General features: G+C 39.5%; 1 protein-coding gene across 1 annotated transcript in view; it reads right to left on the bottom strand.

Annotated features, from left to right (window-relative positions):
- AGBL1 (ATP/GTP binding protein like 1) overlaps window positions 1–14,858 on the bottom strand; it is a 518,802-nt gene that overhangs the window by 127,742 nt on the left and 376,202 nt on the right. Inside the window, 1 exon segment of the mRNA XM_030813842.1 lies at window positions 625–756. Coding sequence (XP_030669702.1) covers window positions 625–756 — 132 coding nt within the window.

The raw sequence follows: 14,858 nt of genomic DNA, 5'->3' as shown, positions 1-14,858 counted from the left end.
CCTAATTTCTTATGTGGTTTCATGGAGGAACAGTTGAGCTCTAACCACTAAAACTAAAGTAAAATAGAATTAGGGTCAGTGGATTACTGATCTGCTTTTTATAGAATGCTCATGCAGAGAGATGTAGATGGTTTAATGGCTTATGTTTGTTCATCCCTTCCTATTTATTTGAAGTCCTTTTGTATTCAGTATCATTCTGTTCCTTCCATAAGCTATGTAACAGAGGCAGTATTTTTACTATCCTCATTTTACAGATGGCAGAAGGGTGGTTCAGAGAGGTAATGTTAATGACCTCATAATCACACAGTTAATAATCGAATAATTGTTAAAGCCAGGCATTAAGATGAGGTCTTCTGTCTCCAGTTCTCATGCCTTTTATACAATATCAAACCATATAGAAAACAGAGGCAAAGCAACAAGTTAGTAAGTCATTATTCAACAAAAAATTAAGAGAGGTTACACATGCCTCCAGCCTGCTTGTATTACAACCCTATGGTTAAAATAATTAAAATGCTTATTTACAAAAAAAAAAAAAACTAAATAAATGAGTGGGGCATGGTCTTAAAGGTAAGAATAAAGAATATGAACACAGCATGTCTGATGTCATTCCCTGCAGCGGCTTACCCTGTAGTTGACATCCTCTAGGATAGTAGATGTGCCTACAGTACATGCTGCTTGCCACAAGGTTTCCTTGATGCTACAGCCATAAAGGAACACATTCTTCTTTTGGGAGTGGCCATGGAAGTCACAGAAAACCTACAATAGCCCAACAAAGAAGAAAATAAAACCAGGTCAGGTCAATGGTTTCTTAAATTCACTTACATCATATCTACTCATGTTCCATTGCTCAAAGAAAGTTTAAAATGTCAACTTTCTCAGATGCTGTTGAGTTAGCAGAACAGCCATGTGGGGATCATTGGTGTCTTTGGCAAGAGTGGCATTGATTGTATTGATGAGTTATCAGGGGAGAATGTAGACTTTAAGGGTCTTAGGAGTGAATAGAATACGAAGAAACACAAGTCATATATAGCTCTTTTGATAAATTTACTTGTGACTGGGTAGGAGGCATGGGCAAAGCTGGAAAAGAAAATGGGAACAAGGGCATTTTAAGATATCTATGAGCATTTTAAACAATTTGATGAGAACACATGGACACATAGAGGAGAAAAACACACATGCTGGGGCATTTCAGAGGGTGGAGAGTGGGAGGAGGGAGAGGATAAGGAAAAATAACTAATGGGTACTAGGCTTAATACCGGGGTGAGGAAATAGTCTGTACAACACAGCTCCATGACACAAGTTTACCTGTGCAACAAATCTGTAATTGTACCCCTGAACTTGAAGGTTAAAAAAAAATTAAAAGTCAATAGGAAAGATCCATCTAAAGGGAATTGGTGAAATATACAAAAACAGAAGCTAATCAATCACTATAATTTTTCTCTAGGTTCTGATGTGGAAAAGAATGACCATCAAAACACAATGGCTTATCAAACAAAGGATTACTTTTCATTCATACTAGAGATCAGCTACGACTCTGTTCTGTATGTTTTCTTCATTCTAGGATCCAGGCTAAAGAAGCCCTAATTTGAAACATGCTACTCTTGTGGTAGAGGGGAAAAATGGTCAAAGGTAGAATCAGGTAATGGCCATTAAAGCTTCTACTGAAGCATGGCAAACATCATATCAGCTCATAGTCCACTGGTCAAAGAAAGTCACATAAGCAATTTTATCAGTGGTGTGGGGAAGTACATTCCTCCTACAGGGAGGTTCTGCAAATCATATGACAAAGGCAGTGATGCAAAATCTTATTATAAGGAGAGATGCTAATAATGGAGAAAAATAATGAAATCTAAAAAAGACCACAACTTTTTTTCTATTCTTGTATGCATGACCCTTTGCAGTAGACTATGTTTCATCTTCATCAATAGGTGGAGTACATTTCTTCACCTCTTGAATATGCGCTTAGCCATTGATATGGTTTGGCTGTGTTCCCACCCAAATCTCACCTTGAATTGTAATAATTTCCACATGCCAAGGGCGGGTCCAGGTGGAGGCAATTAAATCATGGGGTTAGGTCTTTCCCATGCTGTTCTCATGATAGTGAATAAGTGTCATGAGACCTGATGGTTTTATAAAGGGGAATTCCCCTGTATTTGTTCTCTTGCCTGCTGCCATGTAAGATGTGACTTTGCCCCTCATTTGCCCTCCACCATTATTGTGAGGCCTCCCCAGCCATGTGCAACTGTGAGCCAATTAAACCTCTTTATAAATTACCTAGTCTCACTTATGTCTTTATTAGCAGCATAAGAACAGACTAATACAGCTATGTAGCATCTTTTGGTCGATAAGAATGAGCAAATATGATGCAAGCTGAGGCATATTAAGGGGTTTGCTGTCTTGCTGTTCCCAGGAACCTTGCAACAGACGTCATGTGAGTAAACATAGGCTGGGCTGCTGGATGATGAGACTCTCTGCAAAGTCATCCCGATTGACCTAGCTGATATCAAGCCAACCACCAGGTATGTGAATGAATCTAACTTAGACCATCCAGTCCTAGCTAACCTGGCTCAGAGCAGAGGAATCATAACGCATAGCTTTTGTTTAAGCCACTAAGTTTTGCTGTGGTTTATTATACAACAAAAGCTAAGTGTTAGAATAATCTCTCCTCCTAGTCTAAATATTTGTTTCCCTCCCTTCCACATACAAAATACACTCACCTATTCTCCAAGGAAGATACACCTAAAGAGCCCATTCCATCACAGTATCAGTCTCAGCCCAAAATTCCATTATAATTCCTATATCCTGTGTATGCCTTCTCCTTATCTATGAACAAAAAGGCAAGCCATCTGTTTTCTGTTCATCTACCTACAATGGTTGAATGAGGAAATAATATCCCCAGTAACACTCATGTTTCAAAGGGGATGAATAAGATGGGTATAGCAGTTGCTGGTTCATAACAATTCTGTAATGCTGTCATCCAGGCATTGTGAGATGCCTGTATCCTTTGGGTAGGGCCAGTTGGTTGATTAGACCCTGGTTCTGCTCCCTGTCAGTAGTTGTCCAGTATTATTTTTTCTACAGATATTTACTCTTTCCTTGTGAGGTACTTAATTTTCCCTGTATCTTTCTTGGACATGCATGAAAAGGGCATTGGACAATATGGCCCACTATAAGGCAAAGCCTCTAACTTCTCCAATTCCTGATGTAGAAGTTTGAGGTCCAAAGATCATTTTGGTCTCAAAAAGTCACAGTCTCTTTGAATCAAAACATTAAAGGAATGGAAATGAAACACAAGACAGTAAAATATTTTTCTTTTTTTTCTTGACTTTAATTTCTCTAAAACACAACTGACAGTCTAAAGAAAAATAGTAGCAATATAGTGCATGTTTATAGCATATGTAAAAGTAAATGTATCACAATCATATTATAAAATGTGAGAAAAATAAATGGTAATATACTGTCATAAGGTCCTTGTAGTAGAGATGAAGCAGTATGTTATCTCAAGGTAGACTCTAATTAATTAAAGATAGATATTGTAAACAATAGGGCAAACACTAAATTACTTTTAAGGGGTATGAATGATAATTCAAATGTGGAGATAAATTGGGATCATAAAAATGCTCAATGAATAAAAGAGAAAGCAGAAAAGATAGGAAGCTCTAAGAACACATGAAAAAATAGAAAACAGCAAAATGGTAGATTTCAACTCAAACATATCAATAATCTTACTTATTGTAAATGGTCAAAACACACTAATTAAAAGGTAAAGAGTATCAGATTGGATAAAAAGGAAAGATCAAATATTTTCTGCCTACACAAAGTTCATTTTAAGTATAAAGACACAGATAGGTTGAAAGTAAAAGGATGTAAAATACACTATGCAAATACAAAACAAAAGAATGCTAGAGTAGCTATATTAATTATCAGATAAAGTAGACATCAGAATGAGAATTATCTGGCATAAAGAGAGATAAGACGGTTGATGTGTCCCTCCTCCTATCTTTGGTGGTTAAGTGCTGCCACTTGGCCTCTGTACTCTAGGATCGCATAATCTCCATGAAATCAAAGACGCCATCTCACCAGGCGCAGTGGCTCACTCCTGTAAATACCAGCACTTTGGGAGGCCGAGCCAGGTAGATCACCTGAGGTCAGGAGTTCGAGACCAGCCTGGCCAACATGGTGAAACCCTGTCCCTACTAAAAATACAAAAAATTGGCCAGGCATGGTGGCACGCGCCTGTAATCCCAGCTACTCAGGAGGCTGAGGCAGGAGAATCGCTTGAACCTGGGAGATGGAGGTTGCAGTGAGCCGAGATCTTGCCATTGCACTTCAGCCTGGGCAAAAGAACAAAACTCTGTCTCAAAAAAAGAAAAAAACTCAATGATGGCATCCCCTACAAACCTGGCCTTCAAAGGAGAACAACTACAGAGTTTGTCAAGGATGAAGACACTAATGTATTTCTCATTGCTTCATGGAGGGAGTGTCTTCTGAGCCCTCTCGTAAACAGGATAAACTCAGTATACATTTCTATCTCCTAGAGACTTTGCATACTCTCCCCTACATTATGCCAGCAAAGCTCTGGAATCTTGACCTTACTAAATGTAGACTATTGTTGAGCACAACATTCATTCAACCACCCAATTAAGCTGTTAGATCCACTTCCAGCTGTGCAAGCTAACACATTAAATTTAGAATCTCTAGATTGTATACTCATGTCAATGAAGTCAGCCAAATCTGGTGAATTTCTGCCCTTATTAGAATACTCCTACACATGTTGCCCAGGTTTCTAATGATATATATTATCAAATCTTGTAATTCTTTTGTGTGCAAGCTATTTCTTTTTGGGTAACAGCATGTACTTATCTTCTACGATCATGCTGATATTTGATTCTAGTTAGGAGATCAGGAGGCAACATGAGGTAGTTGTTGTGGGTCTTGAAAAAAATGGGCTCCCTCTCTAGAGGCATCTGTTCCAGGTGATGTTATTACAGAATTTTCCAGCAGGGGAAAGCTAGTCTCCTCAATTACTATTGCTACTGATATGTGAGGCTTGAATGATTTGCATGATGTCCTATTCTAGACTTTAGAGCAGTGGGTCTCTCTGTCTCTCTCTCTCTCTTTTTTTTTCTTTTTTTCTTTTTTTTTTGTGAGACATAGTCTCACTCTTTCACCCAGGCTGAGAGTGCAGTGGTGCAATCATGGCTCACTGCAACCTTCGAGATCCTGGGCTCAAGTTGTCCTCCTGCTTCAGCCTCCCAAGTAGCTAGGACTACAGGCAAGCGACACCATACCTGGCTAATTTTTAAAATATTTTTGTAGAGAAAGGATATCCCTCTGTTGCCCAGGATGGGTCTCAAATATTAATAAGCATCAGAATAACCTGGAGATCTTGTTAAAGCAGACTGCTGAGCCACACCCTGGCAATTCTGTGATTCGAGTAGGTCTGGGTTGAGCCCAAGAATTTGCATTTCTAGCAAGTTTCCGGGTGATGCTCATGCCCCAGTCCCAGGACCTTACTTTCAAAGCCTTTAGTCTAAAGGAACAAATAAAGTAATTGTTTGAGGTTTAGTCCTCTACTATCACTAATTTTCCACCAACTTTTACCTCTTACATCTCAGTTTCTCTCTGTGAATAAACACCATTTTTATGAAAAGTGTGCAAACAAATTAAAACTGTGTCTTAGCAACAGATTTCTCAATAAAGCCAGAAGCTATGCCTCCCTGGTGATAGGCACTCCTTAAATGCTAAATTCAATTGGAGAAAATAGCTTTTCTTCCTTCCCTGATCCTTATAGACTCTGAAGAAGGAAGTAAACGACAAATTATAGAGCTATTCACCTGCAGGAATAAACATGGTTAAGCCTTGTGAGTTCTAGTAGCCACGGAAGATTCGGAGTGAAGGAGAAGGATATTATTGTTGCTCAAATGATATCCCTAAAAATAAATGCCGTTAATTTAAGAAACATGTGTTTCTCCAAATTGCAGGGCGCAATTACAAGGCAATTATCAAGTTATTTAAGTTGAGGAAGCTTTTCCTTTTCTACTGTAAGATTTAAAACTTATATTTCTTTTCAGCAAAATTCTTCAACAGGTAAGCAGAAACTGTTCCCAATACAATATTTACAGGTTAATCAATAGCCCTATTTTAAGACAGAGTCTCACTCAGACTGGAGTGCAATGGCCCAATCTCAGCTTACTGCAACCTCCGCATCCCAGATTCAAGCGATTCTCATGGCTCAGCCTTCCAAGTAGCCAGGACTACAGGTGCCTGCCACCACATTCAGCTAACTTTTTGTATTTTTAGTAGAGACAGCGTTTTGCCATGTTGCTCAGGCTGGTCTCAAACTCCTGAGCTCAGGTAATCTGCCTGCCTTGTCCTCCCAAAGTGCTAGGATTACAGGCATTAGCCACCGCTCCCTGCCTCAATAGCCCTATCTTGTTATTAATCAATTGATTCAAAAAATATTTACTGGTTACCTGCTATGTAATAGGAGAAGTTAAAATTTTAATATAACACAGCACTGCTTTCCATAACAATAGCAACTATAGTTAATTTATTGAAGACTCTAATAGCATGCTAAAAATTTAATCTAGATTATCCCATGATGAAGTAGGTGCTATTATTATGCCCATTTTGTGGCCCAGAACACTGAATTCCAGATAAAATAAGTAACTTGCCCAAGTTTGTATTGTTATTATGTGAATAAATATTGGAGCCCCAGTTTGCCCTAACCCAGAGGCAATGTTTTAAAACACTTTTCATTTCTATATTACCCCGTCCAGAAGCTGATTTGTTGATATTATACCACAAGCCAATAGGTCATTGTATTACCATGAGAGAAGAGCTGAAGTAGAGATAAGCAGTGTTCTCTGGGAACCCAATAAGAACAGTTGCACACTTCCAGGGGGCAGCATTCACATTGCACTCCAAGGGAGCAGCACCTTGGAAGTGTGCTATGTGGTGCTTCTGGGATTCTCAAGGGAGGTTATTCGTAAGATGAACCTTACTGAGTGAGAGCTATCCAAGCAAATGATGAAAGAGCGAGAAGGATCTGTGGATGTGAGGTATTATAATTTGGAATAAGAGGGTAGAGTGAAAGGAGAATAAATTAGGTATCTATAGAAGTGGTCAGTGGGCAGATCGTTAATGCACTTGTACCTCATTCTAGGATGTTGAGACATTTTCTTGAAGGTGGTGAAGGAGCCTTTAAACTATTTAAGCAAGAAGGAGCAAGATGATCAGATCATTGGAACAGAAGAACAGAAGTGTTAAGACGGGAGGGACTGAGACTAGGCAAGTGAGATGAGAAGGGCCTAGCTTAAGGCACCAGACGTAAGTATATAAAGAAAATAAGTTGTGTGAGAGTAAAGAAATAAAATCTACAGGAGTTGGAGACAATGGATTTAGAGGCTAAGAAAGGAGGAGGTCAGGAATAACTCCTCGATTTCCAGATTAAGTAAATAGGCAATGATTGTGCCTTTCTGCAAAGGCAAGGAACATAGGAAGAAATGCAGAATTGAAGACCTTGTGTAGTTTCATCTAGTTTCCTTTGAGCTGGAGTGTTTAGTTTTGAACTTTTGGCCTTTGACTAAACCAATTCCCCTCTCTGTGTCTCAGTTTCTTCATCAGGAAAGTATATGGTATGGATAGGATTGTGCATCTTCCTAGGACCTTTTCCAATGCATTTTTGTCTGAGCTAAACTGCAAGGTTAATTTAGTTCATGCAAACATGAGTTCCATGATTTCTTGCTCAGCAAAGAAGCTGATGAGGACCAGATTGCCATGCTCCTCACATGCCTTCCTCATCTCCTTCCTCCTTGGTCCTATTCTGGTTCCTCTGCAAGCTAATAGATCCCCCTTGTTCAAGAGGTTGTCCTCTCCCTCTCAAACACTTCTCCCTTAGCCGTTCCCCTTTTCCCCAGGGCTCACCTATTCCTGATTGTGTTTACCGCTCTGCTTTGCCAATGTAAACTGCTGTGTTTTCCATTCTGACATCTGGGTCTCATTCCTGCTTCCCAGTATCAAGACATTTGCATTATTTATACCGTTGCCACAGGAAAATGAAGGCAAGGCTGAAGCCTAGAGGAGATATATTCGAGAATATGATGGAAACCCCAAACAGCAATGTGTACAATTAAACTAACCGAGGCTCATTAAAGCCCTGGAGTTTCCAGCTTTTGCACATATTGTGCAGATGGCATTCAGCCCAAGTTCCTAAATGGAGTTAACATCTCTATGAGGGAAATGATCTTGGTGACATGTTCAGCTACCTTCCAAGAGGCCAATTTGCAAGACCACGTTTCCTAGACTTTTTATTGATAGCCATACTCTCTCCTTAGTAAGTGCTTCATCTGAGTCATCAGCAACATCCAGTCCTAGCTGAGGTTAACCACAGTAGGCACATGCAGAATTTATTCCTAAAACCACCTGAAAGGGGATTTTATGCTCTGTTTCCTTTCCCAAAGTGAGAGACTCAGACTTTCACTTAAATTGGGTCATCATGGGCCAAAGTTTCAACACGGCCTTAGAAAAGCAGCCTTTACTTACAGATCAGTCTTGGCCCCCTCCAATGGCCACTTTGGGGAGAAAAATTTCACATTAAACTCAACAGAATGTATCAATGACCAACTGCTCATGAGACTGCCCACAGTGGGACCCTTTATGCTGGAGGAGGTTTTTGGCCATCTCACTCAGTATCATGTATTATAATGTTCTTCTTTCCAAAATATTTCAATTACAATGAAAGAGCTCCCGTAAATCAACCCAAAAACATATAATCTAATATGTGGCTTTGTTTTGTATCTAATGCCTTTCTAGCAAGTAATGATTTTAACGTCTATTATTTATTTCAATGCCAGATATGTGTCGGTCACCATGCTGAGATTTTACACTCCTCTATAATCAGTATAAGAAGTCCTAAAGGAGGATGTTATCCAAATATAGAGATGAGGTTCAATTTCTTCTAAAGTTAAAGGAGGTTAAGCAACTTGCCTATGGCTACCCATTAGAAAATGATGTGTGATATCTCAAACTCTAATCAGCATGGTTCTAAAAGTTTTCCAAACACGATATTTTAAAACATTTGATGGATGAGTGATGAAGAACAACATAACAAAACTCTCAATTAGCGTATTTGAAAGCGAGTGGTCTTGTGTTTTTCCACTCTCCATCTCTGGCCAGCCCTCCCTCCATGAGTGGTAAGCCTAAGGCCCTGAGAAGGCACTTATGCAGTGAGTTCCTGGCAGATTCCTCAGGAGTTAAATCTGTTCCCTTTCTCCAGTTTCAGACATTGAAGGGAGAGAAGCAGTAGCCTGGATGTCACCTTTCTACACAATCCCTGCAACCTATCAGCCTGAGAGGCCTTTGCCATCTGTCTCGCTCAGTTGCAGGTACTGAAGTTCTCGAGGTAGAAGCATTAATCTATTTGGTGTACCAAGCCCAATCAGAGCAGATGGTTATTGGGACCTCTGTCTTCCCCATAATGTGGGATTCAGATTAGTCTTTTTGACCTATAACAGGGCTTCTACATTGTCTGGCTAAACCCTTGGGGTAGGCTGGGGACTGAATACTGACCTATCACCATGCCTACTCAGTCCCTGTAAAGAGGTTTGCCTTGGTTTTTGCCTCTGTTTCTGAGTTGCTTTCCTAACTGAGAACTGTTGATTGCCTTCGCCCCCAAGGATGGACTGTGCTTTGCTCTGGGCAACCCTCACTGTCTGGGATGAGAACTTTAAGCCCTATGCCCAATGCCCTTGGCCATGATCATTGCTACCTTGCTGTGTTTACCAGATTCATTTTCCTCAGACATGCACAAGTCTCTTCCGTGTCTTCATTGGAAGCATCTGTTTTCACTTCTGGCCTTCACGGAGAGCAGCCTTATGGCAAAATTAGTCCCTCTGGCCCTGTCTCCATGTATTTCTTGCTTTCCCCTGTTTCCATTAGCTCTGGGCAGAGGGACCTTCACAAAGGCTGAAGAGGAACGTGATCCAAGCGGTTACCCTCCTATTTTCCCTTCCCCTCCATCTCCTCATTTCATTCCATTCCACAACAAATAAAACACAAGAAATTTGTTTAGACTTCTTTGAAAATTCTTACTTATCCTCCCTCTAAGAATATCCCAGATTTTTGACCAGGCACAGTGGCTCACGCCTATAATCCCAGCACTTTGGGAGGCCGAGGCGGGAGGATCATGAGGTCAAGAGATAGAGACCATCCTAGCCAACATGGTGAAACCCCATTTCTACTAAAAATACAAAAATGATCCGAGTGCGGTGGCATGCGCCTGTAGTCCCAGCTACTCAGGAAGCTGAAGCAGAAGAATTGCTTGAACCCGGGAGGCAGAAGTTGCAGTGAACTGAGATCGCACCGCTGCACTCTAGCCTGGTGACAGATCAAGACTCCATCTCAAAAAAACAAACAAACAAAAAAAGAATATCCCAGATTTTCAGCTCTTGTGTTACACAGAAACTACATTGAAGACACTGTTGAGAGCAAGAGAAAAAATGCCCTTTGCTTTTCACTAAAATTTATCAAGAAACTGAAGCAATTCAATTAAATGTAGTTTTTTTGTGTCAGTAAAAATATACACAAAACTTGGTTTCTGGTATGTTTAACCTTCATTCTGATAGCATGGGAACAATTCGAAATAAAAGAATATGGAAGCAAACTGAAATATTTTTAATTCAGGACCTTTATGGGTATTCTGTCCTTCCTGACTATGGAACAGGAGTGTTTGTTCTTCTCCTACCATATCTTCAAATGTAAAAAAAGGGAAATTCTAGATGTGGTATCTTAACATGAGTTATGAAAATAAGCAAGAATAACATTTATTTTTCTGCTACTGCTAAGGAATAAAGTGGAAATAAAACAATTCATGTGCATAAAATATCTTGAGGCCCTTGGCGACAAGGGTTATAGAAAGGAATATGCCATCCTTTTTTTCATCTCCTTTTGTGCTTCTTTTAAAAGAAGCTGATTAACCCAAAACATATGCCAGAGGGACAAAATAAAACCAGAAAAATCATTTAAGTAGCTAAAAATTCTATTCCATTGGGCCCCAGAGAAAGACAAAACTACAATATGCCCACCCTGTCCTCTGGCAGAAGGCAGCTCAGTTTGTGTGAGTTATAAACAGAAATCGATGCGCTCTTCAAAGAGGACTGAAATCCCTTTACCAAAACGCACTCACATAGTGAGAGCCAAGAGGATAGGAATCGATCCCATGCCTATTTCCAAAGCCCCAATTACTTGAACAGCACAGGGGCCAGGCCAGCTGCAACATGGCAGCTCAGAAGAGGCTGTCCACCTGGCTCCCCAGGAGCTTGTTGTAGTAGCCTAAGAGCTTTCTTCCACTCCCAAGCATGTCCCCGACCGTCCTCATCTGCCCCCTTGGCCATGAGCCTCTTCGCTTTTAGGGGGAGCTCCACAAAGGGGAACTGGTTCAAAGCCTTCTGCTAGCTGATTGTAGAGCTTGTCCACTTCTTTGGGCTTCTCTGCTTATAGGCCGCCTCTCTGGCTGGATCTTTCTGACTTCTAAACAGACCTTCTTCTACAACCTTTCTGCTCTTTCCTGGGAAAACTGTTTTCCTTGACTCACATGCCTGTATGCTAGTCAGCTTCATTTAGGGGAGCCCCCATTTGTCTCCTCATTGCATTTTAAATCTCTGTGACTTTGCTTTAATTTTAATTTTCTGTATTTAGATAAATGTGTACCTAGAGTGAAAAACACAGATCCTGAATATATAGTTCAATGAGATTTTGTGTAACCGACTCTGATCATGATATTGAACACCTCCGCTAACCTATAAAGTTCCCTCCTGGCCCCTATTATTCAATGCTCTTCCTCAGAGGCAAACACTGTTCAATTTATGTCCTCATAAATTACTTTTACTGATCTTATAGTTTACATAAACAGACGCATAGAGTATAGAGTATGTAGTCTTTAGTGTCTAGCGTCTTTCACTCAATATAATGTTTATGAGATTCACCCATGTTATCGACTATATCATAGTTCATTTTTTTGGTTTGGTTTTGGTTTTGGTTACTGAATAATATTCCAGTGTATAAATATACCAAACTTTACTGTGTCTGGGCTTCTGTATCTAACATCTGGACTCTCTAACAAACAAAAAAGACAGAAAACCTGGGTTAAAGAAAATGGGAATGGAGTCACAAGAAGGTCTGTGTGATATCAAATGAATCTCTGCGACCCATCAAATGAGAAGCTTCTTTTCCTTTGCCCTGTGTAGTAACCCCAAGCATAGAAAACTCCCGGACTTTCAGTTTCACAAGACAGAAGACCCAAGAGATCATAGGCCTACAGATTCTTTGAGGAAAGAATATTTCTCAGCCTTACTAGAATAAAATCCAAGGGAAACTCTTCTTCATGCAAGTCCAGCTCAAATGGTACTTCTAATCTCTGGCTTTTCCATAACCCTGAGAGAAAACGACTCAACCCTTCATCTATGCTCCTATCAAAGCTCACATGGGCCTTTGTTACAGTGCTTACTATTTTCTACCGCTCTGCTTTCCTTGTAGACCTGACTCTACTTTCTACCAAAGTAAAATGTGGGTTCCTCAAAGAAAAGGACAATCTTAAATAAAAAATTTTCTTTGTATCCCTGACACCTAGCACCATAATTATACATATATGATGCAAGTGAATGAAGAAATGAATGACTGCCTAAATTGGGTGGATGGGTGGGTGGATGGATAAGTGGTTGGATGGATGGATGGATGGATGAATGGATGGATGAATGGATGATGGATGGCTAGGTGAGTGGATGGACAGATATATGGATGAGTGGAGGAATTACACAATATGTGAATATTGCCATATTCACTATAAACTGAATGACTTGTCTGGTATTTAGCAATGCTCAACACTCTCAGTGTACTGCTTTTTCTCACAGCATCACATTCTTTTTGGTCCTAGGAGTTCATATTAATCCACTCACCAATAGGCAAATGACTGAATAGTATCTAGAACAGGTGGAACTTCCTAGCCACCATAAAGTGGCTTCCCAGTGCTTCAGAAAACATTTTCATAAGAGCCAGAAGTTGGGCAGAGTCACAGTTAATCTCATCGCAGTGGAAATCTTCCCAGTACAGGACAGGCCTGAGTGCTGAGTGAGTGGCAGCGCTTCTGCTGCCAGCAGGAGACTCATTAAATATAGCCTCCTAGGTAACTAAAAGGTGATGTTGAGCCCATTAGAGAGCTTTGTAACACTGTGAACAGCATTTAGTGCTCAGCTGTTTCTCACCCACCTCTCAGATGGTCCCAGCAGGAAACATGTCTGTGGCTGTCATGTTTATAGCTAATTAATGTTTATTTATATTTTTAAACAAGGCTTTCACCTGTCATGCTTTAAAATAAATGTTCTGCTCTTCAATTAGAGGTTGTCAGAGCAGAGAGGAATTCTGTTTTGCTGTGGATTGAATGTGTGCGTGTTTAAATGTGTATTATATAGGGAGTTCTTCCTTTTAAGTCCCACTCTCTGTCTCTCCTCTTAGAAGCTAAAGCTTTCTACTCAGAGAAACATACTTTTTTTCAAATTTTGACCTGCTGTGCAGGCCATGTGCTTGCTTCCAGAGGGTAGACTGCAGAGATTATGGCTCCTTCTAAGATTGGAGGAGGGAGAAGGTCAGAATGAAAAGATTGTACATTTTCAGCAGTGTAGAACCGGTATTCTTGTTTTTAACTTTGTAATTTCAATGGCTTTAGTAGTTTTTGGTTACATGGATGAACTCTATAGTGGTAAAGTCCCCTTTAAGTGTACCTATCACATGAAGAGTGTACATTGTACCCAATAGGTAATTTTTCATTTCACCCCACTCCCACCAACCCCCTTCTGTTTCTCCAGTGTCCTTTATACCAGTTTGTATGCCTTTGCATACCCGTAGCTTATCCCACTTAATGAGAACATGTGATATTTCATTCCTGGATTACTTCACGTAGGATAATGGCCTCTGGTTCCATTCAAGTTGCTGCAAAAAGTATTAATTCATTCTTTTTTATGTTTGAGTAGTATTCCATGGTATATGTATATGTGTGTCTGTGTATAAATATATATATATAAATATATATACTGTGTATTTATATGTATACTATATACATATACTGTGTGTATGTATATATATATATATATACACACAGACACACACATATGTGTGTGCCTATTTATATATGCCACATTTTCTTTATCCACTCATCAGTCGATGGAGACTTAGGTTGATTCTATATCTTTGTGCAATTATGAATTATGCTGTAATAAACATATATGTGCAGGTATCTTTTTAATATAATAACTTTTTTATTCCTTTGGGTAGATACCCAGTAGTGGGATTGCTGGATCAAATAGTAGATCTCCTTTTAGTTCTTTGAGAAATCACCATACTGTTTTTCATAGAGGTTGTACTAATTTACATTCCCATTGGTAGTGTATAAGCATTCCCTTTTCACTGCATCCATGCCTACATCTGTTGTTTTTTGATCTTTTAAAAACGGCCATTCTTACTGGGGTAAGGTGGTATCTCACTGCAGTTTTAATTTACATATCCCTGATAATTAGTGATGTTGAGCATTTTCTCACGGTTCTTGGTCACTTATATAACTTCTTTTGAGAAATATCTGTTCACATTATTTGACCACATTTTAATAACATTATTTCTTTTTTGTCTTGCTGATTTGTTTGAGTTCCTTGTAGATTTTGGATATTAGTCTTTTATCAGATGTATAGTTTGCAAATATTTTCTCCCATTCTGTAGGTTGTCTGTTTACTCTGTTATTTCTTTTGTCATGCAAAAGGTACTTAGTTTAATTAGGTCCCATTTATTTATTTTTGTTTCTGTTGTATTTG

This window comes from Nomascus leucogenys, chromosome 6 (genome assembly GCF_006542625.1).
Source record: "Nomascus leucogenys isolate Asia chromosome 6, Asia_NLE_v1, whole genome shotgun sequence".
Lineage (NCBI taxonomy): Eukaryota > Metazoa > Chordata > Mammalia > Primates > Hylobatidae > Nomascus > Nomascus leucogenys.
Note: the sequence above shows the minus strand (reverse complement) of the source record. Positions and strands in the feature narration are given on the sequence as shown.